Genomic DNA, 26,154 nt, shown 5'->3' on the forward strand with positions numbered 1-26,154 from the left:
CGGTTACCGGCTGTGAGGTCCAGGAGCGGTGCGCTAACTCTCCAGTGTGCGGATTTAACGGAGGAGCGACACGAGCCACGAGCCCCGCCATTTCCTCGTGCGGAGCCCTGGGATGTCGAGCAGCGGCTCGGGCTCTTCCTCGCGGAAGGAGTTTGATGTGAAGCAGATCCTCAGGATCCGATGGAGGTGGTTCGGCCACCCCGCGGTCCCTCCGCCTCACTCCCCGCCGCTAGGTGACTACTTCGCCGGAAGGAGAGCGGGCGGCAGCTCCGGAGACGGACCGTCAGTCAGCGGCAGTGGCAACTCGACTCCAGCGGGCGTAAACCCCAGCGCGGGGGCTCATAGCGGTCTGGTGGCCAGCGGTAGCGCAGGTTCGAACCTGTGTAACGGCAGCAACAGAAAGTTTGCTGATCCGGCGGGGAGTCGCGTCGGTCCGGGAGGAGCAGTGGGAGCGACGGGGAGCTCCTGTCCCCGCTCCCTCAGCCAGCCGGAGTGCAGGAGCTCCACCGCCGCGTTATCGTGGGGCTCCCCGCCGACTCATCGGCGCTCTCGCCCCGTGTCGAGCATGGAACCTCCCGGTGAGGCTCCGGTGCCCCAGCTTGTACTGGAGGCTCATGCCGGGGGAGAGGAGGAGGCGACCGCGGTGGCAGCAGCAGTGGCCGCGGGGGGCACCGAGGAGAACACCGGCCAACACCCGGAAACAGACTCCAGCTCCTGCAGGTAGGGATGGACTGGGTCGGTGCTGTTAAACTAAAGATCCGGCTCCTTCTTGTAAAACTTCCCCGGTAACATGTGTACACAACCATTGCATATATTTCTCTCTCTCTCTCTCACACGCACACAAACACACACTCACGCACACACAAACAACATCTTTGTGCAAGTGATGAACTTCTTAGCTGTTAGTTATATTTTAGTTATAGTCAGAAACCAGTTGAGAATCATTCTACCAACATGTTTGATTTCCATTTACCTTGTTTTGGTTAACTAAGTTAATAAGTCGATTGAGATAATTCATCAACAACTATTGTGACAAGCGATTGAACGTTTGTCAAAAAATTTGTGATCAAAGCTCTTCTAAGACAACTATATGATGCTTCTATGTTTCGATGCTCATGTGTTTATAAACTGAAAATCTTGCTCATTCGCTTAGTGTGAATCTGAAGACATTATTTGTGGCTTCAGGAAATTGTTGCAGACTTATTTTCTTATTTCTAATATTTCATAGACAAGAAGATTACCTGAGAAAAGAATGTGCAGAATATTCAATAGGGGAAATATTCAATGGTTGCACCACTGAGAGTAAATCGTGGTGAGTATGTAGTAATAGACTTGACAGGAGGGTGTTCAGACAGCATGCAGTAGGGTCACTACATAGAGATGTGCCTTTGGGAAGGCATGTGGTCCAGGGATTTCTCCCCTCAACCTCCCAATGAGGCTGCACCAACCTGGCTCTGTTCAGTACACAAACTCAAATGCTACACTTTTTTTTTGTTATTTGGGATTTTCATAGTCAAATTAACGACATGACTCCAGGGCAGAGCTTAAAAAGGGGAGCTACACACTGCACTTGACATTTATATTATTTCTCCATGCTCGGCACGTTTGTGGTTACATGCATGATGGAGTGTGTGCGTTGCATAGGCGTGGTCATCCAGCTGTAGGGGTGTGAAGGGGTATTTAAGTAACGGTTGCCACGGAGACTGCGTAACAAAGTAATCAGGGCGTCATAACTCCTCTTGAGCGCATCTGCACAGACTCAACAATTTATGTTTTTATTATGATTTAGCAATAGATGTGAGGATGTTAAGGAATAAGGAAGAAAAAATCTGTGTGAGTGTGTGTGTGTGTGTGTTTACTATCTCAGCATAATGATGCATCTGAAAGCTTCCTATCCTACTTTGTGTTCCCAAGACACACATCAGAAAATATAAATGATTCATAGGACACACTCATACACACACTCACACACTCTCACTCACACTTACAATCCGCTTCCAATGGGAGAAAATTCAGATGTATTTTTTAAATGGATCAATGTCGGAAGCTCTTACATCCTACGACCCATTCGTTTTTACTGTGTATGTTTGCGTGTGTGAGAGAGAAACACGCCGGGAGAGAATTAAAAAATATCCGTTGTTATGCAAAGCGGGATGCGTTAGTGCTTACACAGAAAATGACTTATGCTTAATTGTAACCCAAACGTACACATACACCAGCCTCATTAGCATAGACAAAGAAATGCAGTTGTGAGCCTGAGCTGGTTTTGAGTATGTATTGCACATCGGCATGGATAAAGCCATGTCCATGCACATGCTATGGTTGCCATACCAACACAGAGATTAGTGTGTGCAGTATGTGCAGCTCTGTGCATGTAAGTTTTGTGATTTTATTTGTGTATTATGCTATTCGTCCTCTCCCCCGGGAGCCTCTGTGCACAGTATGATACTGCGAGAACCCGGGTGGCAGAATCCCAAATGGGATCACAGGGAGGGCTGCATGCAGAACCCCAGAGGTTCTGAAGGCTCAACATGGCTACATCTCCTTTCTCTTTTACTTTCTCAACTCACCCTCCTATCCCCTTTAATCCTGTGCTGCCCCCCCCCTCTCTCTCTCTCTCTCTCTATCTCCCTCTCTCTTTCTCTCTCTCTCACTCACTCCCTCTCACTCTCTCGTCCTCATCTCATCCATTCATTTTCCATGTCTCCTTTTGTTTGGGAAACGAAATCATTTGCATGTGTCGCACGGAGGGTGTAACGTGTGCTTACGAGTGTCATGTGTATGATCACATCACACATCAGCTTACAGAACAAAGTTTAATTTGCATTAGCCGTTAGTCTACAGGCTAATCAGGCCAGATAGTCAATTACAAGGGAGTGTGTGTTCATGTGCCAGAGAAGCAGGGCGAGAGACACTGAATGACAGTTGTGTGAATGTCCTTGCCTGGTGCAGGGGTTTAAAAAATCTGGCTGCATGGTGTTGATTTGTCCCAGACTCGCTCTCTCTTTCCCCTGTCTCTCCGTTTTTTTCCCTCTCAGTCAATGTTGAGGGCCTGCCAGGCTCAATTAAGGGGACTGGAAGGCAGCGTGCCCCCCACTTCAAAGCCATCTCCTCTGGCTGTATTTAGCCACCCCATTTGTCTACATGCACGCTCACACCCTCAAGTACGCAACGACTGGAAAGCCGGCCAAAAAGCCTCCTCGGAGGGTAAGAATGGGACAGGGAGGAGAGAGAAGCAAGGCAAAGACGGATGTAGGGATGAGCTGGAATGAAGTGAGTGACGGATGAGATTAGTTCAAGATATGAAAGTGCGGAAGGGAGATAAATAAAGAGGATTAGAGGGGAGAAGACACCTGTTGTAGCAGCAGCAGAACAATGCAATTCGTGGGCATGGCAGTTACAACCTTTATTAATAGGGCCTGAGATTCAAGTCAATTTCATTTGCAATCCACAAAATCACAGATATGTGTGAACATGCAATAAATGCTATTAGCAAACAATCAGATCCCTATTTAAACATCCAGCAGACATGAAGCAACATAATGTGGTCCTTTGGAATCATGTTTGTGGCTACATTTCCTCTTAGCTTTATATTTGGTTTCCACCAACTTCTCGTTCTTAAGCGGTTAAAGGCTCCACAGAGGTCATCGGATAGTCCCTGTCTGTGTCGGTCTCCTGTTTGATGCTGATGAGAGTGTTGACAGTAAACTTTTAGACGGAGGGAAAATCTGAAAGATTCCTCCCTGAGCAGCATAGTCTGATGATAATTCTCTCTTGGTTTGTGATCACAAGTGACCCCTTTCACATTAACTGTAGTTATGTGATCCTGAATAGAAATAGTCACAATATTGAACAGATAAGGAGGAAATCAAAAGGATAACCCGTTAACTGGAAAATCATAAAATAACAGAGGACGTGCAGTAAAAGCCACATACAGAGCAGACAAACATAGACAGTAACAGTAACTGGAGAAGTGGAATAACATAATATTATGTAACCACATTCCAAACATTTATGAAAATATCAAATTGCCAAAGATGGAAAAATCCATTTGTCTTCTGCTGCTCAGGGATATCTTCCTTTGAGTATCACTATGTTTCTTATCTCTTTGGGCTGTCGAGTCAGTCCTGCCTCTTCTGCCGTTAAATAAAAAATGGAAGTAACAACTCAGGCTCTCATAAATTAAATTCTGGTTCGGGAGCCATGATGGCTGATGATTCACAGGGTTGGTATACATCAGTGCTTATCTTTGATGAAAACACACACACACACACACCAGCCCTCTCTCTTATACACACACAAATCTCATCGCTTTGACAGGAAGAATAAGACACTTTCACCAGCCGATAACGAATCCTGAAGCCCCAAACTCTGCTTCGTTTCTAGTTGTCAGTGTAGTTACTTGGAAACTGGTTGCCATTAGGGAGCAGAGTAAATCACTGCTTATCCTATGGGCTCAGCTCCCACAGCTATTTAATTGGCAGCTTCTCTTTTAAGAGGGTTAAATTTATCTGGCCATTTACTCCTAGTAATTGGACCATTAAGGAGCTTTTGTCTGCTCCTGGCGACACACTCTAACCCTGCTTAAAGTAAAGACGGGAGCTAATACAGGTGAGGGAATGGCACAAAGTAGAAGGTGACACATGGAAGACATGGAGCAGCTGGTGTAGCTCTCTCCGCACATCTGTCCCTTTGTCTTATACAAAAGAAAATCAGTGTCTTCACATGCACTCTAAGCTTCTGTCTCCTTGTCTTTGTTTCTCTGTGTGTGTGTGTGTATTTGTGTTTGTGTGAATGTTGGTCCTTGTCTGCGTGTCGTTGCGTGCATACAGGACGTCCAACAGCAGCGCCACACTCTCCTCTTGCATGTCGATGGAGCCGTGTGCATTCCCAGAGGACTGTATGTTCACCGCCATGTCCCACGCCGACCTCACCTTCCGCAAGATGGAGGGCTACCTGAGAAGCCGTCAGCTGTGTGATGTCATACTGGTGGCCGGAGAGAGGCGGATACCCGCACACAGGTAGGAGCAAAGAGAAGTGACCCGTTACATATTTCGGCTACTTCCTCTTCTCTGACGGTTTCATAAAACCTTCTGCGTGTTAACATGTGCACTTATGCTCATGTGGTACCACAAATACCTCAACGTCTGCACACAAACACACCGAAATGGAAATGTAGCATAACCACAATCATGCTCATGAAAGTCTCCTTTTTATCTCTTTAGACTCTGTCTCACATTTAAAAATGAGCCTCTGAATCATGCATTCAAATAAAAACACAGACACACACACACACACGTGCCTGTCATCCACCTCATAGGCCTCTCACTACCCTGCTCTGTGGCTGTCGCTCTCTGGGCATGTGGCCACTGGTGCAGCAGCACGGTCCATCTGCACGAGGATGAGACAGAGGAGCGGCCCTCCACTAGCAGAAAGACTCCTTTTCTCTCACCGCCTTCCTCTTCTGCCTCGTTTGATTTGGTCCTCCAGGCACAGATGGTGACAAACAAAAGACCCTGCTGTAGAAGAATCCTAATGGTGTATGTAAAAGAGTGTGGTTGGTGTCTGAAGCTGTGTGTCTGTGCATGTGTGCGTGCCAGCAAGAGGGTAGCAGTGTGAAGACATCTTTGGTTGAAAGTGTTTGTTTTGTTTGCAATTGATTTATTGTATGTGTAGGATAAAGGAGCTTTTCTGGGAACAAAATATACACCCCCTTACTCTCCATCTCTCCATCTTACATGTACACAAACAAATGTAGCATACGTGCTGAACACTGGGGCTGAGTGAAGCTCCTTATTTCTTGTGGAGTTTGTTGCAAACAGCAAAACTCAGGCTCTATATGTGCGTTAAAAATATATAGCACAGTTTTTTGTCTCTGGGGCTGTACCCTACAAACACATTACCTTAAAATCAAAAATGTTATACCCCCATGTGGACAATGCTACCTTTCATGATTATCGCTAATATTGATGAAGAAAATCTTGTGTACCATTGTTATGGATCAATATATGCTTCCACTGCATTAGAGACATTCCCACAGGGTGCCTTAGACGCTTTAACATAAGTGTACCAATCAGTTGGTACACTCCACCTTTTCTCTCGAGGCCGAAAGATCTTTACTTTGTACAACTCGTCCAAGTAAGTTTTCGAGTGCATTGGGCATCGTGTGGTGACCCACCAAACCAAAATGGGCTCATTAATCCCGACTGAGGGCTGGAGATTTGAACAAACACAGAACTGCAGTTGTACCGGATGTTTTGTTTGTCTGTGACTTTGACCTGCTGCTGGTGGAGGGGATTACCAAACCCATTAGATTCACACTCTGGTAGTCCACCGATTACATGTTGAGATGTTTCAGTCCGTACCAAAGAGGTGGACTGACCGCTGACAGATCGGCTGATTGCAATGTTGTAGCCTCTCAATAAGCATCATTAAAACTGTGCGGCTCCTGTAGCTGTATTTTTGAGTAAGTTTGGAGAAAAGTTTAAATTATGAAGTGAGTGTTTCCTACCACCCTCCACTTGTTTTTCCTCTATCGGTTTTTCCACTTCTGTATCTCTACCAGGCAGCACATCACAATCAAACAGATACATTGTTCAGTTTCCCCTTCTTTCCTGAATCTAACTCATCTGTTTCCTGTTGTCATCACTCCGGCATTTTGTCTTCTCTGTGCTATCTTACTCTCCACTACAGTGTGACACACCGCCTGCCATGTCTCTGTCTTCACCACGCTGCCTTTGTGTTGTGTGTAAAATAAATAGCCCACTACTGCATGCTCTTTGACTCGCTCACAGCTACACGTCTTTGACATCTCTGTCTCTAAAACACACACATGCACATAGAAATGCACTGCTCATCTGCGCTTTAGGCTATCTGTCAAGGTCCTAGTGTCACAGTCTCAGTAATGAGATTATACACAAGCACATAGCTCATACATATTCCGTCGGCGTGCACAATACACACACACAAGTCTGCTGACCATGAAGTCAACAAAGGACATGCAAACAGGGAAAACAGTTAATCTGTACGGTTTAAGAATGTATCAATATAGGAAAAAATAAAAAGAGTGAATATGGGCATCGAACAGAGCTTTAATGTGAGATTTATTGTGATCAATTTATTTCTTTTAATCTGTATTTAACTCACAACTTGAAAAATAGTGAATCATGTGGAGGATGAAAGAGACATCCCTCAGTCACCACCTCATTTACGAAGACATTTCCAAGAGCAAGGAAGGAAAAATGCTGCATGTGAATTATTTAACAGTTACTCTCTGGTACTTTTTAACTGCCTTGATATTTGTGTGTGTGTGTGTGTGTGTGTGTGTGTGTGTGTGTGTGTGTGTGTGTGTGTGTGTGTGTGTGTGTGTGTGTGTGTGTGTGTGTGTGTGTGTGTGTGTGTGTGTGTGTGTGTGTGTGTGTGTGTGTGTGTGTGTGTGTGTGTGTGTGTGTGTGTGTGTGTGTGTGTGTGTGTGTGTGTGTGTGTGTGTTGAACTTCATGGTGACATGAAAGGGTAATGGAATGTTGTGGGGGGGAAATTAAGTAAAAGCCTTCTTCCAAGTGACCTTATATATAATGCTTCTCTGTCCTTCATCCGGCTTTCTCTTCATTTCGCCATCCATCTTTTTCTCACAACTCTTTATTTTTCATTGACCTTACATCAAACATGTTCCTCTCTTTCTTTTCTGTTTCTCCTCCACAAGCTCAGCTGCTGCGACCGACACATGCAAATTGAATAATCTCCCATCTGACCGCAGGGATTGGCATTTCAGTTTTTTTGGTACATTCTTGCCAGGACTTGATTTGGCTGCGGTTGTGTCTTTTAAAAAGACACAACCTTTTTTTGAGGGAACATTTCTGTGAATTACGTGGGGAAATGAAACCTGTAATATCTCAACATAACAAGCCATGTGTAACTAAAGGCAGGGAGAGGTACAGATTAGTAAAAGCCCTTGAACAGGCGACAGTCAGTGTAAAAACATCTGTAGAGAGTTAGAGGATGTTATAACGAGACGGAGACTTGACACACAGCATAAGTGAAATTACAGTAGTGACCTTTGAGCAGCTTTGGCTTTTGTTATTAGTTTTTCTTTTCATTCTTCTTTCTTTGGAAAATATGGCATGGAATATCCGGATGTTAAGATGCCAACATCTAAATTCCTATAATTTAGAATTCCTCTATTAGCAAATGGACTATTTATATAACGCTTTTCAAGTCTAACTAACAACTCAAAGCGCTTTACTGTACAAGTCACATTCACGCATGCTTTCATACATTTTATATGCAGCGCTTTTTCAATCACAAACATTATCATGTGAACTTGAAGAACAAGGGATTGAGCCACCAAGGAAAATTGCAGTTAAACGTCTGAGGCTCTAACACTTATTGCGATGCTCAGTGTGTACAAACATCTGGAGAGGCCTTAGGCACATGCAAAGCTTTTGTTTGCACATATTTGTTCCCCCTAATACCTCTACATGTCTTCAGAGAGTAACATAGAGGAATATAGAGTATAGATAGAGGGTCCAAATATTAAGGATTCTAACAAGAGCCAGAAGTCAAATATTACTTGCAGTAGTGAGCCATTTTATTCCTGTCTGCTGTACAGCACATGTAGGATTTTATGATCGGTAATAATGACAGTCTATTTACTCTGCACTGTTGTTGGCCCTCCTATAAATATATGGAGAAGTGTGGAAGGCTCTAATGTTACAAAATGTGCACCTCTCTCCCTGCAATGTTTTGCCTTGACCTTCAGGTTCCTTTATGTTAATGTGACAGAATTAATTCAAACTTGTGCTGTGCTGAACGTTTTACAGAGATATGGCTAGGTTAAAAATAAGGGACGAAAATGCTTATTCAGACTGAGAGACTGACGTGTTAACTTGTCGTCACAGTAATGTAAAGGGGCTTAAGTCTAAATCTGTCAGAGGCAACGATAGAGAATCCCTGTAAAACATGAAAGTCTTTGCTTGTTCTTGTGCGACACCTTCCGTTTAGTGTTCTGAAAACCTCATCAATATGTGAAGAGACATTATCTGTCACGGTTAATGCACACCTCATTATAGTTTTGTTATTGTTTGCTTGGTGGTGGCTGGTTGCTGTAAAGGTCATAAACCTCCGCCTCCTCCATGTGAGTGGATGGGATTTGGGTCAAACTGAAAAGTCCAAATGCTACAGTTTTTCCTCAAAGATGGTTTCTGTCATTTTAGGTAGTTATCACACTGGTGTATGTTAATGTGTTTTTTATCCACCCTGAAAAAAATCTTGTTTTAATTACTTATCTGATACTATAAATTAAAGCTGGGTGAGGCGTCATGATTGACAGCTGAGACTGACTCATGATCGGTCGAGTTTGTGTATTGGCGGGGCCTTGACACCATACCCCCATCCCCAGATTGGTTCTGTGCAGACTCCGACTCCAAATAGCAACTTCAGCCGAGGGCAACGTTTGAATCTGAGATTTTTGGCTTCCATTTCTGGATAGTGGGAGGAAGTGGAGATGTGTCCTCTGTCTTTATATACAGTCTATGATCTGACCTCATACGTCTGTTCTATTAAATCTGCACCCCAGCCATGTGTGTAGTTCCGATTTCCATGTTTCCATTTCCTCTTGCACATGTTTGGTCATAGTAGAAAACCCATGCTTGTTGTGACCTTCAGGCATGTTTCAGTAGACTGTGTAACCAAGTGTCAGTTACTCTGACCACATTGGAACAATTCAAACAGCCACATTGGAACTGGGAGAAAAAGGCCGTTGTAAAGAGGTGAAGAAGTGTAATCAGGACATGCACTACTGCACTCAGTCATTCACATTGAAGGAGGTGCAGCTGGTTTCTGAAGCTTTGAAACCAACAGACAAACGGGCTGATGCAGGATGTGTGTTGTGTGGTTGTGTCTGCACGTCCGGGCTGCTCTGGCCTTCTTCCCACACTTGTCTTGCCAGCAAGGTCAGAGTCCTCTGTTCCTCCATTACAGCTGTCCATCCTGACTAATGCCTGACACTCTCTCCTCCCACAGACTCATCCTCTCATCTGTATCCGACTACTTTGCGGCCATGTTCACCAGTGATTTGCTGGAGGCCAAGCAGGAAGAGGTGAAGATGGAGGGAGTAGACCCTGATGCGTTGTGGGTCTTAGTGCAGTATGCATACACAGGTACGCACACAAGTACTGCATTATTACCACATTTGTTTATTATTTAGCAGAATTACTCAAAAAATACAGATTTCCCTGAAATTTTGCTGTGGAAGAATCCATACGATTTTGGAGCGGATTTGGATAAATGGGCGGATCTAGCAATTTTTTCATTAAGGTATGGTGTGAGACTTTGGCGGAGGTAAGCACTGTCCGAGCATCCCTATGGTTAGTAAGTAAGTAAAAAGTACTATTGTTGACCAATGCAACTATTGATTAAGCTGGATCCAGGATATTCTTTTTCATTGTCTTTAAACAGCCTAGACAGGACAACCTGGCATCTCTGGGTGCCTTTCTGTTCTTTTTCTTTCTACTTCATCCCTTCCCTCTGTCTGTTGCTCAGGGCGGATCGAGTTGAGGGAGGACACCATCGAATCTCTGCTGTCAGCCTCTTGCCTGCTGCAGTTGTCTTCTGTGGTTCAGGCCTGCTGCTCCTTCCTCATGAAGCAGCTCCACCCCTCCAACTGTCTGGGCATTCGCTGCTACGCTGACGCTCAGGGCTGTTACGACCTGCAGAGGGCTGCTCACGCCTACACTATGGTATGTACACACAGCTGCTTTACATCTCTACCTCCTGCGCCTATAGAGTCGCCACATGAATGAAACATGATGAAATAATGATGTAGAATCAGGTAGACAGCCGATGCTATTTAATGTATTTGAAACCTTGTTCAGGTTCTCTCTCCCCTTTTCCTTTCACCACTATCCTTCTCCACCTCTGTAAAGCCTCCCTCTCTGAGATGTTTTTGGTCATCTTCCAGCCTTGATGTTATTTTGAGAAACAAATTGGTTCATCTTTCACAAAGCGCCACACACCATTACCGCCACAATGGCTGTTTTCAGCAGCGGGTTGCTATGGTGACAGTGAAATAGCTCCTTCATCGACTTGATTATTCTTTTTCTTGCCATCTCTCCTATCTTTTTAAGTGCCGTTCTCCTCAACCAGCCTCCCTCTGTGTGTGTGTCTCCGTCAATGTCACTGTTCCTCCTTTCTCTCTAAGTGGATTATTCTTAAACTTTAATATGCGGTAATTATGTCGTAAAGGTGGCTTTATCTGAGTTTGACTGTGGTAGTAATGAATTTACACACATATATTTCCAAACTCAGAAAAGACTCAAAGGATTATTACGGAGCTACACAATAGCGTGACTTGGTAGAGAGCAGTGCAGCCCATTTATGTGGGAATCAGGTCACATTTACATTTTCTTTCTCCCATTTTATAATTCCCAAGTAATACTTCCCTCAACATAAAAAAAGCCGAAAAAATAACTATGACAATCTTATTAGTCACAGTATAACACTAACAACCATCATTTCAATTATCATTGCCTTCCTTATTGTCACTGTCCACACAATCTAAATTATATATAAAAAGATTCCTGGAGCTGCCCACTGATCTGCATCTGCTCCCAAATTCAGCGGGTTTGTTTTCCTGACCCACAAAACATCCTTCCAAGTTTTGTGGAAATCTTTCCAAAAATGTTTGCACAATCATGTTAACTAACGCATAACAAGACAAACAAACACACATAAAAACAACCTCCTCGGTCGAAGTAGTAATGACAATGATTGTAGGTTGCAGCCCTACTCTCTCACCCTTTTTGCTCCAGCTTTCCTCATTCATCTTTCTCTGACCTTTCTCAAGCCCTCATTTCCTTTCAAATGTCACCACCTCCTCCCAACCCTTGATCTCCGTCTCCTGGCAAAACCTCCGGATTTATTTCCCCGCTTCTCAATTCTCCTCTCTCTTCTGCAATAAATTATTCATTGATTGTGAGTCTTTAGAAACTAATTTGTCTTTTCCTCTCTACTCTTGCATTGATTTCGTCCGTTGTTTTACTATCTCTCCGCCCTGTAGGATCACTTTTTAGAGGTGGTGGGAGGCCAGGAGTTCCTGCTGCTCCCAATGGACGAGATGGAGAGGCTGCTCACTTCTGATGACATCAACGTGCCTGATGAGGAAACTGTGGTAACCTCTTTGCTAACGTGGGTCGGTCATGACTGCACCACTCGGCAACCTCACCTACCCATGCTGCTTGCTCACATCCGCCTGCCGCTGCTGCAGCCACAGGTGAGAGCTGCCAAGAGCTATAACATGCTATTTTATTTAATATTTAAACTACAGTTTAATCTGGACTAGCCAAAACACTTTAAAGGCTGAATAACTCTGAAACAGTCATTATTTACAGGCATGGACACACTGGTGTTATATCAGGACCAATAAAACATTTTCTCTCTCCAGATCATCAGAGAACTCTCAGCGTCATTTTTCACTTTATTCAGTTCAAACACTTTTCAAAGATACTGAGCACTTTGTCTGAGTTTTATATTGATGGAAAAACTCTGACTACTGTTGAGTGTTGTCATAGTTGTTTTCACATCTACCACAGAAGGAAGAGAGAGTTTGATTTAGATTTCCTCGTAATGATTGCTTCCTTGTTTTCCACGGTCAAATTTTCTTCTTTTCCTCTTTCTGGCTCCAATCCGTCTCTCACCTCTTTAGGCAATTGCAAGGACTATAGACATTACGCAAACTGTAGATCACAACCATTATTCTGTCAGGTGTGTGCTTTTGTTGTTTTGTCTGTGTGTGGATCTGAGTGTGTGCACGCATGTACTTCTACACTTCTATCTTCTCTAACCACCAAGTGTAGAAGTGTCTCTTGCTGGTAATGTGATGCAGAGAAGTTTATATGCTAGGCAGAACCTCAGTTACTGCCTAAGGCATTGGAAACAGACAGCCTACACACACACACACACACACACACACACACACGTTTTTGAACCTTAATTAAGTGTGATATCGCTCTTAACTGCAGCTAAATTATCTGTTCTCTTCATCTCCCTCATGAGTCATTTCCCTCCCTATATATAAAGAAAGTGCAGAGATAAACCTCCCCTTGTGGCCTTCCCCTCCTCTCTACATCCTCTCAACCTGCATCTTTACATCTCCCTGTTTGTGCACTTGTGTGGTGCACAGCGTGAACACTTCATATAGTCGGCTTTGCCCCGGTCAGCTGAAATCGCAAAATAGCTGCAACATGTAACCAGGGAGAAGATGGATGGCAGAGAAGTACAGCTGGGCGGGTAGTGACAGAGGAGAGGGAGCAAAAATAGAAGACACAGAGCTGAGGGTTGGTTCAGCCTTCATCAATGTATCACCACCAGCACCAAGCTTAACGGACAAATGAATCAACATCCAGCGACCTCAGGAGCTGTGAAATTACTTCTAAACCTCACACAGACAACCAATCACTTTTCATCAACCAATTAGTCAGGTCTCTATCTAGGCCACCATGCGATTTACTCATCAAGTGGATGTCAATTCATCAGATTAATACCTTTAATCCCTGCTCCCTACTACCACTGTCTCACACACACAATCTTCTCAGCATCTGTGGCCGTGTGTCAATGTGAACCAAACAGATATAGTGTATACACAGTGCAGAAAGGGCAGAGTTAGTTACAACATGTCTTCTGATCACATCCAATGTGTTTGTAGTTAGTCACAATGACCAAACTGAGTGAAAAGCTGAGCATCATGGCCGGATGGGCGGTGGCTCGTCACAATAATCGCTTCCATATGGGGATAACGGCCCATGTTCAGGCAGTTTCTTCAGATTGATTAAAGAAGGAGACAGGAACGCTCAAGAGGAAATGTGGGCTTCCCCTTTCACATTTCTCACGCTGTACGTAAAAGCGAGAGGAGGCTGTTTTCTGAGAAGCATGAAGAAGAATCTAAGTGTGTGTGGGTGTCGTCATCAACCTCATGACACACACAAAAAGCAGAAGTAAGATTGTAAGTTTTTTGTCGATTGGCAAAAATGATTAAAACCTAAATACAACTTCTGTTTCCAGGAAAAAATTTGAACTTACATTTTTCTTTTTTTCATATATGCTTGAACAAGACAAAACGCCATGCTAGGATGGCTCAGTGATATGAGTGGGTGAGATGCTTACATGCCAACATTTACACTAAACACAGCTAATTAGAACAAGTTTTTGTTCAGAAACCAAAGTATTGGACACAATTAAAAACTGACAGTGATGCTAGACGATTCAGGGTTCAGGGATCCCTAGGATTGTTAAGATTTATTCTCTGAGTACCATGAATGTCTTTGCCAAATTTCATAGCAATCCAATAATAAAACCCTGAATGTCACCCTCATGGTGGAAGTGATGGGATCACAGTCATTAGGATTCATCCTCTGGGGATTGAGACTGTCAATCCTTCTAGTTGATTATCAAAATATTAGCAGATTGATTTTCAGAGGATTGTCTATCAATCCATGTAATGTATTGACTTCTTATCATTTAAGGGTCGATGGGCTGGAACCAATCCCAGTTGGCATTGGGCGAGAGACAGGGTACACCCTGGTTGCCTGTGTATTGCAGAGCCAACATACAGAGACAAACATTCACACAGACGCACAACTTTTAGATGAGCCTAAACTGCATTCCTTTGGACTGTGGGAAGAAACCAGAGTGCCCAGACAAAAGCCACACAGACACAGGGTGAATACACAAACTCAGAGAAAGAACCCAGAAAGCTTCCTGCCTCAGAGGTGACAGTAGTAACCACCGTGCTGCCCAACTTCCAGTTTAAATGACTGATATTGTGAGCTCTACTGTTGTGTCACTTGTGTGTAGTGGAGGATGTAAAGCCTGGCTATGCATTCAAAGTTGAGACAAAGGGCAAGTGATACAATCTAGATAAAATGAGAGAGGGGGATGGCCAGGTTATGGTATTATGTGTAAGGAAGTGAGTGTGTGTTATAACTGGACGAAGAACCCATCCCTTCTGCAAAGTGTGAAATGAAACTGAGAGAGCAGCACAATTTTCTGGAAAAGAGGAAACACTGCAGGAGTCGCCCTCCATATTCAATCTTTCACAGCTTGATGGGTCAATAACACAGAAGAGGACAAACGCCTCTCTACCGTGCTCCTCGTTTATCTCACATATACACAAATGAATGTCGCAATAGGGTTCACCCTAATTTGTGCCTCTGTGATTATACATGGAATTGAAGTGTGGGTTCACCCTGGCGTGTAAGCTGCTTATCCATTTAACATGCTTGCTTTACTCTCTCCACGTCTGGCTGGGAAAAGTGATTTTACATTCAGTGACCGAGTTGAACGAAGTTGGACCGAATTTGTCTATTTTCCCTTTTTTTCGTGGTTTTGGGAATTATGGGCCACAGCAGAGAGGAAAACTGAGAGTGTAAAAATAACTTAGCAGCCATTTGTGCACATTCTGGAAAGTTGAAATGATTTTGATTGTAAAAAATCAGGCTTCTCTAGAACCTCTGCTGCTTTCCATCTAATGACTAACACACACGTACACGTATGCAAACAGACACAAATACACACCTATCTAAATGTAAATGTTACATTTCTAGTCTTCTTGCCTTCTGGGAAAACTTGCTTCTCGCTGCGCTGCCTCTCTCACAGCCACTGATTTCCTGTGGAAGGATTGAAGTGCCTCCTGCTACAGCCCCTGCCTTCAGTGTGTGCGTGCATGTACGTGCGTGTGCCTGTGCGTGTGTGTGTTTGTGTGTGTATGTGTGCGTGCATGCCAGAGAGTGTGTTCGTAGATGAGGTTAGAGGGTATGGACTAAAAACTGATGAGATGTTCAGGACAGATTAGTCCTCTAGTGTGTCAGATGATCAGTGTGTACATGCTCTTTGTGTATGTGTGTGTGTGGGCCTGTGTGTGCACACTAATGGCTGCTGGTCTGATTTAATCTCTGAATCAATGAGAGAACAGCTCTTTGTCGACCCTCAGACCTCCACAATCCACAATCAGTGACAACATCGTTACCCACACCGGCCCTCACCCACAGCGCACACACTCCCCCGCATTTGTTTCAGCTGCTCGTTGACAGAAGGTGTCACATGTCCCTGTGTGTTCATGTGGGAGTTTTTTTGTTTGTGTGCAGTTCCTGGCAGACCTTGAGTCCAACCCTCTGCTGCGGGACAGTGTGGAGTGCCAGCGGCTGCTGATGGAGGGGATGAAGTATCACCTCTTGCCGCAGCACCGGCCCCTGCTTCAGAGTCCTCGTACCCGACCTCGCAAGGCCACCGTAGGAGCCATGTTCGCTGTGGGTGGCATGGACGCCACAAAAGGTAGAGCAGTCACAGGCACAAATCCACACACAACTAGAGTAGTACACTACATATTCAGTTTATAAGGTGCAACCAGTGCAATACCGAGGAGGTAATAGCAGTGACATCCAGAGGAAACATGGGCTTTGTCAGTCTCAGCTATCAATTTTGACTTTTCAACCAAAGTTGCAAAAGAGCAAAAGAGCATATATCACAGTTTGACAATAACTGCATAAACTAACAAAAATCGTCTTTGAAAAAACGTTATTTGATGTGTACTTTGCATTTTTCAATTTAGTCCATGTCCCATCCACTAACATAGATGAGGCAGGGGTTATGACCTATACCTCAGCTGGCTTCACTTAATGGGAGCTGTCGTCTATCTTCATATACCGTTTGTGGGTAGAACTGGCTAAATCTAATAGTCTAATCCAATAGCTCTGCAGTAAATCCTCACTTCACGATGGTTTTGGGGTTCTGATGAGATGTGACTTCAACATTAAACAGGGCCTCACACTGCAGCCTCCAGAATTACCACACAGTTAAATCAAAACCTGTTAATTAGAGAGGAGAATAATCCCCCTTCATTTTCTGTGTTTGTGTGTTTTCCAGGTGCTACCAGCATTGAGCAGTACTGTCTGCGTCAGGACAGCTGGAGGCAGGTGGCCACCATGAGTGGACGGCGTCTCCAGTTTGGTGTCTCTGTTCTTGACGGCCGTCTCTACGTTGTGGGCGGCCGAGATGGACTTAAGACCCTTAACACTGTGGAGTGTTACAACCCACACAGCAAAACGTGGAGCGTCATGCCTCCCATGTCCACACACAGGCATGGCTTAGGTGAGCAGCTTTTTTGGAACACAAATATGATTTACATACGAACAATAGCGTGTCCACCCTTGTATCATGTTTCCATCTCTGCTGATGGGGCTGGAGCATATAAATGTATGTGACTTGATGTAGGACGGAATTCCAGCTGGTAGCCTTAAAATGGAAGACAGGAGACAGCTGAAAAATATGGTTAAAATAGGCTCCCACTCGTATTAATGGTTGGCTGATATACCCCTTACCCGTTGTTATGAATCACAGCTGAGTGTAGGATTCAGACATGCTGCAGTTGGTCCAGTATGAGACAGAGAAATGGAGATGGAGTTCAGAACATTATGGTCAAGCTTCTTCATCACATACAAACGTGTGGTTTGTTTTTTATGAAAGCACAAAATGCACCTGAATGGATGAATAAATGTATCTGATACTTGGCAGATCCAGTCTCTATTTCTCGTGTTTCTCTATCAGGAGGCAAAGGTACGTCATTGGTCAGGAGCAGGAGGTGTGTGAGGTGTGTGATGTGTGCAAAATGTCAGTGGATTAATCCTGGTAGTTTACTAACGACAGAAAACTGATAAATGTAAATATTGAAAAGGAATGAGAAATATTAGTCCATTTCAAACAGGGGGGTGTTGGTTGGTTTTCTAATTGGTTTTCTCCCAAGCCACTTTAATCTTGAGTGTGGATCCTGGCTCTAATCAGCTTTTTGTAAGAGGATTGATATAAGTTTATTTAATTCTATTCCTGGCACCATACAATGCACGTCCAAAATTGAGAGAAAATACACAGATAATTGAGTTTGAGAGGTCAGAGGTCAGTTTCAGCCCCAGAACTCCTCTATAGCAGATTGATTCAGTGTCATGCTCAAGGACACTTCAGCAGAGTGGATTTAACCTGTGCACATGAAGGACAGTCTCCCTACTCATTGTGCAAACCGACTATTCTAATTACAAGATTCACTTTGGCGTGCTGTGCTGGTGTTCCATCCTTGTACATAAGTGTGGGCATGTGTGTGTGTGTGTGTGAAGGGAGGCAGGCAGGCATCAAACACACATCTGGCAGCACAGATGTTTGGGCTGATAAATCCTTTGAGTATGGAGGTGTCAACATGCTGCTAACTCCCTACACTTATTGCCCCGTGTATGGCTGCATGTCCGGGCCGATATTGTTTTGGTAAGCTGCCATGAGCTAATCATGCTCACGTGGTTGTGCACTGCAGGTGTAGCCGTCCTGGAAGGCCCCATGTACGCAGTAGGAGGACATGACGGCTGGAGCTACCTCAGCACAGTGGAAAGGTGACGGGTTATTTCACACAGCTGAAGAAACACTGTTTGTAGAAAGAGATGTTGCTGCTGAATGGTGCAGCTGCAAATATATAATGTCGTAAATGCACTTATCACTGCGTTTCACCACTTCTTGTGAATCTGTGGTAACTTTTATCCATAATACAGCTTTAACTATTAAATAATCTGTCAATGGTTTTCTAAGTTATTCAATCAGTTTATATAATGTCATAAAATTGTGTAAATTTTTGACCCAGTCCAACATAACATCTTAAAATTGTATTTTTTTCCAACCAACAGACACAATTTAGATAAAAAGATTGTAATATTCAAGATTGAGAAGCTGGAATAAGACGCATTTATCATAACAATTGATTTACCCTGAAGAATAAATCAATTATCTGTCAATTTACTAATTGATGAAACAGATGTGTTGAAGTTCTACTGCATAACATTTATAACTGTTTACCGTCTTTGTACCAGGTGGGATCCCCAGGCTCGACAGTGGAGCTTTGTTGCAAGTATGGCTACACCCAGAAGCACTGTGGGAGTAGCTGTACTCAATGGCAAGTAAGTGAGAACACAAATCCTTTAAATCTACACAACATCAAAGTTAGAGATTAACTATTAGTGCATGGCCTGCAGCTCTATGCATGCCCCCAAAGTTTTTTCATCCCCTCTTGTTCCTGTTCATTCTGAATCCATTTGTTGTGAGACTCTCTGGACAAATTCATCTGCTAAATGAATGTAATGTAATGTTATGACTGATTTTAGGTCTGCTATTAGGTTCTTTATATTTTTTTCTCTGTCAGAAAATGTCATTTATTTTTTGTTTGCTATATTGCTATTGATGAAATTACATTGGGATAATTATTGATATTGTTTTAACGCCCACCCTGGTAGAGTCGTAGCATAGGTCAAAGCTGTAGATTCACCTCTGTGGTCATTTTGAGGGCTACAGTTTGTGATGCTTTTTAATTGTGTTGTGTTTAACAGGCAGTTGTTTACTTTGTAATGTTCATCATATCTTTAATTAGCTCTTTAAGTTATGCTAAATGACAGAGACACCTCTCAGTATGCTGCAGTGCAGTTTAACAGCAGTGCCACAAACTGCATACTCCAAAATTATCATTCAGACAAATCAACACGTTAATAATAAAAGCTGAACTTTATAACCTCCACGTCGGGAGGATTTATTGCAGGATTGTTGTACTGGATCACTTTTAACTAGGTGTTTCTAATAAACTGCCAACTGAGAGTTTTAATAGTCTGGTTTGATAAGTTCAGGGCTTGAATCTCCTCATTTGCCCCAGAATTCTCCAGCAGCAGACAGGAGCTTATTAAAATTGCAGCATTGCACCGTTGTTCTTCTTATTTTTGTGCCTCAGGGAGACACTAGAGAGAGAGGCTTTGTAGATGCTAATTAATATGGAAACAACTGGCTTGTGTTATCCGTGCCCAGCAGTCGTGTATGCGCATGGCACACCCACAAATGGCTGTTTGTGGGTGTGCATTTATGTGTTGTGTATTCTCTGGGCTTGCCTGATGGAGCTCATTACTTGCTTGACTGGCTCTGATGCCTTGCTTTCTTCAGCCCCCCGAAACTCCATATCCATGGATGCACGTACACACACACACACATAAAGACACATGCACACACACATACAAAGTGTGAGTGACTGCTTGGGGTTGTGAGGCCCCATGAGTGTTGGCATGAATACACAAACACACCCATGTACCAACTGTTTAAGTGTCACTTAATTGAAAAGGGACTTCCAGAGTCCAGAAATGTGTGTCGTGTTTTGTGAGGCAGGCGTTTTCTTGTGTATGTGTGTGTGTGTGTCCACTGAGGTAGCACCATCTTCCTGTCTTCCTCAGGTTGTATGCGGTAGGAGGTCGGGATGGCTCATCGTGCCTGCGCTCAGTGGAGTGTTTCGACCCCCACACCAACAGGTCAGAGACGAGGGACTCCATCTGACCAGAATGAATTGATGTCTCCTGCTTTATCTCTCGCTTTAGTTACCGACAGATCGGAGGAGACAGCTCCTGAGAGGGATGCCAGAGCAGTCCCCATTCGAACAACTTATGTTCAGTAGAGTTATAGTCTCCACTGGAGTGTCTGAGAGGTTGTTCGTATTAGTCCCTGGCCAATAATCTCCTTTCAAAAGAAAACGAAGCAAATTTTTGAAGAGTTTCGGTTTGCAAATTTGTATTTTTTCTTCAGTTTGTGATATTCTCCCTTTTTTTTGTTTCTTCCACAGATGGAACAGTTGTGCTCCTATGGCTAAAAGACGTGGAGGCGTGGGTGTGGCCACATGGCATGGCTTCCTGTATGCCATCGGAGGCCACGATGCTCCTGCCTCTTCCCTGGCGTCTCGGTTAAGCGACTGTGTGGAGAGGTGAGTCCACTGGTTACAGTTTCCTGCTGTTGTCAGCCAAGAAGAAGAAGAATAAATTGAATGTAGTTGATGTAATAATTGAGTTTGTTGTGTGAACCCATGTAAATATTTGTGTGTATGATGCGTGTGTGTGCGTGTGCGTGTGTGTGTGTGTGTGTGTGTGCAGGTACGACCCTCAGACAGACGTGTGGACGGCAGTCGCCCCCATGAGCATCAGCAGAGATGCAGTTGGTGTTTGTCTCCTTGGCGACCGGCTCTATGCTGTGGGCGGTTATGATGGTCAGGTGTACCTCAATACTGTAGAAGCCTACGACCCCCAGACTAATGAGTGGACACAGGTATACACACATGAACGCAATGGTAAAACACGCACATGCACACACACCAATCATGTATCTAGAGTAGTACACGCATACATAGCAGATTAATATATGTATGAACTCATATATACACTCTATATAGACACATTGAATATAGTTTGTAAAAACAAGTAATGAATCATGACGTACACCAATACAAATGTTTATATAAGTACACAGTTAAAGCTTCCCTCCCACATCACTTGTAAATGTCTGCTTTCCTGATGCTAATATTGTCCTAGTCCCTGCAGCAGCAGGAGATAGAGACGACTGTTTCAAACTGGAACGATCTCATTCAGCTGCAGTCTATCACACTTCGGTGTATCTCCTGTGTAGCCTCAGAGGATTTCCAACCACAGTCACTCGAAATCTCCAATTTTAGAAAAACACACCAGGCTGGGAACAAGATGGGAGCATATGTAGGCAGATACAGAAAACTGAGAATGGTCAGACATGCAAACAGGACAAACCATTAAATGTGGCCTATGCTCATTGTCAGACACTAAAACCAGCTTGTGTTGTCCTGTCATCGCATCACTTAACGTTATGTGACTGGCGAGGAAAAGCAGTAGACTACAAAAAAAAGAAAAACACTAAACAAATAACAATTCACTTAGAACAAAATATATTTTCTTACTCCCCGAATCACATTTAGCTTGAAGTTAGTGGAGGGAATACACAGTGTTGTTGATTTAATTATAGTGCATAAAATTAAACCTTACAGAACAATGGTTCCCAATCCCCAAAATACATCTGAGGTGATTAACAGAATAGCAAAGCAGGGATAACAGAATTGTTTTTTCCTAACTGAGGCAAGAGAATTTCTATTTAATTATTGGGCACATTTCTCGAAAAAAAAAAAACATTACAAGGCCAGATGGATATTTACATTTTGGGGGAGTTGTCTGAGCTGTGGTGTAAAGGAGCAAAATGCTGCTGCTCCAGGTTTACTTTGCACTCAGGGAACAGTATGAGGGATCAGTGGAGACACGCTGGTGTGATGTTTTCACTTTTCTTGGTCTTTTACTCCAGCAACAGGTTTCTGAATGAGTGCAAGTTTCACTGAAGTGGGTTTGTATGGGGGAGACCTGAGAAAAGCACATTAATCCAAACTACTCGAAATGAAATGACTTTGTTTTCTGAGTCAAGATGAGCGATAAGATAAATACTGATCTATGCATTATCCAATACTTTTAAAACTAGAATAGTACTCAATAGAGCACATACCTCTGCCAAGACCCAACAGTCTCCTTAAATGCCTTTAAGCTGCAACAAATGAAACCCCATTCATAGATAGTCCCTGAAGTATGGCAGATGTTTTTCATCAAGATTCAGGAGTTATTCTTTGGGAAATCTGTGAAAATGTAAAAGAAAGTGGATAAAAATCCTCTATCTGCCTTTTAGTCCGACTCTGTGCCAAATCTGATGGGTTCTCTTTTGGCCCGTGTCCCATACTCCCACAAAGTTTTGTTGAAAACTTTTTAGAAATTGTTCTGCGTAATCCTGCTGTCAAACAAACAGACAGGGGGGAAAACATAGCCCCCTTGGTCGAGGTAAAGATTTCATAAACACAAATATTTGCCTGAAATGTTCTAACCCCGGTTATAAACCGTCAGCACAACAGGAAGCTTTCCTCTCAGGTTTAGACAAACCTAGTGTTAGCCGTTGATGTCCAGCTTTGACTGAGAATCCTGTGTTTGACATGTTTTCTCTCAGGTGGCCCCTCTGTGTCTGGGTAGGGCGGGAGCGTGCGTGGTCGCCGTCAGACTGAAAACATAAACACCGACAGTGGACGTCTCTGGGACTGATCCTGGTGTGGCTCAAAGACCCTCCTCACTGACACTTAAACCAAGAGATGCATCTGCCCACTGAAGAAAACAAGAAGCTCATTATCGAACTCTTTTACACAGTGGTAGGTGTTACTTGTAGGCGGAGTCACATTGTACTCAATCATTCGTTTAAATGTCCTGGATGTGTCGGGGAAGGTTCAGGGTGGAGTCGTGTGCGGGGTTTCTTGTAAAGTTTCCGCAGTTGAACATCCTGATAACTTCTGCCACAGAAGTGAACTGCCACCGAAACGTACGATGAAGAGGAATCTGCAGTGTTTATCTGAGCATGGCAGAACAGCTTTCTCACAGCTTTTTTTTTCTTACCTATTATTTTGTTCTTGTAGACAAGACGGGACCCACACACAATCACACACAGACACACACAGTCAAACCTTACATGCTTGCTTTCAGCTTCTATTTCTGCTGACAGAAAGGTGAGCGAGACAGAGAGGGATTGTCAAGATGGCTGAGATGCCTCATCACTTTTTGCTCTCAGCCTTCCTAACAATATCTGATAGTGTGTATTGATGCTATTTCAACACATTCCCTATTATTGTTATGCTGCAGTTGGCAAGTGCTCTCCTCCTGTTTCTCTGCCTATCTCGCTCGCTGACAGATAAAAGAAAGACTTTTGACATAATCAGCACAACCTTATGAACAACTGTACTGTAAGCAACTCTGGGCCTATTTTTTTTAAGTCTGAAGCCCATCATCATGCTTTATGTTATAATTCTGAGTTTGTCTCTTCTGTGTTGCATCAGCTTACATCAGAACCAAACAGTATCGTCTGATATGCAATTTATCGTATCTCTTTTACAAGCTGCACTGGCAAATTGTCTCACTTTGACTTAATATTTTGTCTTTTTGAGTAATGTCATTCAAATTTTTCACAATTGAGCTGCAGTGAACTCTGTCACCAGGTTTATAGTCTTGAGTGATAATAACAGTCATAACACTGTGGCCCCTTGTTGACCCCTGTATGGAAATTTAGTTTTCAATTTCCTGCAGAGGACAGGGTCAGCTATTTACAGACCTGGTTTTATACAGGGTCAGTTGATCTTCTCTGTCTGCCAGCCGGCTACTTTTTATCCACCGTAGATGTTTCTGTGTCTGTGTGTGTGTGTGTGTGTGGGGGGGGGGGGGGGTGCACGCACATGTTTGGGTGTTCAGAGATTGAAAGGGGTATATTTTTTATCTCAAATGAGAATCTTCCCCCTTCCCCTCTCAATATCTTCAATTCCCTGCTGCTTTCTCTTCATCCCCAGTCTACAATTTCATCACCACACACACACACACACACACACACACACGAGCACATACAAATACACACACTGCTACGGTTTAGAGCAGAGCTGGATACTCGGGCAAAATGAACAACAGATGATATAACGAGAGCATGAATTTAATAAGGTTGATTCAGCCAGTGCCAATGTTTTGTGTGATGTTGAGATCAAAGCTTTATTAGATTTGACAGACAGAGCATGAGACACGAGCCGAATGGCAGTCTCGTGAAACAAGCTTGTGTGTTCATTTTTGTGGGCTTGTGTAAGTAAAACTTAAATAGCCTGAAATGTGACGAACATGAAGGATCTGGCTGCAGGCTCACGCTGAACATGTGATTGTGTGTCGTCTGTGTGTCTGTCTGGTGTTAAGAAAGCCAACTCCTGACACTGAGAGGCGAAGCAGGCATCCTGTCTTCGCTGACAGATCTAGAGCTAATGTAGCCCCCAGAATGCACTTTACAAACACACGCACACGCACAGACACACACACGCACATGCAGCTGAGAGCCAAGTGCCCCAGGAGTCAGTGAAGATTGAAAAGCCTCACAAATTTGCCAGCATGACATCTAAAAAGCAGAGACGGGCAGACTGGCATATTCCCCACAGTCGAGCTGATGTTTATTCGAGCCTAATGCACTGCTGCATAATTTTTATTTTCTTCCCCCTCAGAGCCGCCCGCTGTTTATTTGGAGAGTAATTCTCTCAAGATCACAGCAGAAGTGTGTCACCTCCGCTGTGTCGATGTTGTCACGAGAATAAAAAATAAAGACAGACATTCCAAATCATGGTAGATATTCAAGTATATGATGTATATAAATAAATGTACAATCTGTATGTAGTCTTATTGAACTCTGCTGTATATTATATGGTGCACACTAAATATGCCATGTGTTACTGTGTGTGTGTATTTTGTACCATGAATTCAGATGAAGGGTTGGGGATTAATGGTGCAGCTGCTCGTCCACCTTTTTGTACCAGAAGATTTCACCTCCTCTTTTACTATATAAATTATGTATGTACATTATAGGCTTCTGTATTATGCTGTTGTCTGTCTTTTATACATTAAAGTCAATATGTGATTTAACATTTGTTTCAGGGGGGGGGTTGTTTAACGGTAATGGCTTAATCATGTTTATGGTGCAGATGCTTTTACCAGCAGTTTACATATGTCACAATCGCTATAAACGTCATTATGGTGTAAATCTCTATCTTTATATGTGGCTCTTATCTGTAACAACGTTCCCATCAGAGCCGCACTAGCAGTTTAGCCGTTTCCAAAGGTTTAGGAAGTGTCTCTCTGAAAACATTTCCCAGGCCTGGAGGTTAATATGAATCCTCATTACTCCTGAGTGGGGACACTCCGAGTGAAAAGCAGCAGCCCTGAGACCAGAGACTCTGCAGCAGGTTGAGATTGTCCACCAACGGAAATGAGAAAGAGGAATGCTCACAATTTACGGATATTTTAACCTCAAGACAGCAGCCAGTAGCCAGCTGATTCACTCCGGTATTTATCGCAGAGGAAGCTTTAGATCATGAGCAGCTGTAGCAGAACGGCTCCTGTTGGCTCTGAGAGATGACGCCAGTGACCTTGTCTTGTCGCCTTAACGGCACCTGAGTTCATAATGTCTGACAGGAACAAGACGAACGCAGAGAGTGCTGCTCTGTCTGTTCCCACATAAATGTAGAGGTAACCTGAACACAGCTGGACCTTTTCCCTCAGCGTCTGTCAGTGCTGTACCCATGTGTACACATTTACATTTTCCACTTGAGTTAATTAGCCCAGTCGGTCATTCCAAAAATATGCTGTGCAGCCAAACACACTATAAATTATTTTAATATTCAAAAGGAGATTCAAAGTTTCCAAGGAAAACAG

The 26,154-nt window shown here is 43.5% G+C and overlaps 1 protein-coding gene across 1 annotated transcript; it reads left to right on the top strand.

Moving 5' to 3' along the window:
- klhl5 (kelch-like family member 5) lies at window positions 1–25,365 on the top strand. Its single transcript, XM_062387066.1, has 13 exons — window positions 1–720; window positions 4,833–5,021; window positions 10,022–10,158; window positions 10,541–10,737; window positions 12,057–12,269; window positions 16,138–16,324; window positions 16,916–17,140; window positions 18,348–18,423; window positions 18,895–18,981; window positions 20,290–20,364; window positions 20,673–20,810; window positions 20,977–21,148; window positions 22,886–25,365. Exons 1-13 carry the CDS (start codon window positions 113–115, stop codon window positions 22,946–22,948), a joined length of 2,367 nt encoding a protein of 788 aa, XP_062243050.1. The 5' UTR covers window positions 1–112; the 3' UTR covers window positions 22,949–25,365.
- Window positions 25,366–26,154: the final 789 nt, after the last annotated feature.

Source organism: Platichthys flesus, chromosome 5, assembly GCF_949316205.1.
Source record: "Platichthys flesus chromosome 5, fPlaFle2.1, whole genome shotgun sequence".
NCBI lineage: Eukaryota > Metazoa > Chordata > Actinopteri > Pleuronectiformes > Pleuronectidae > Platichthys > Platichthys flesus.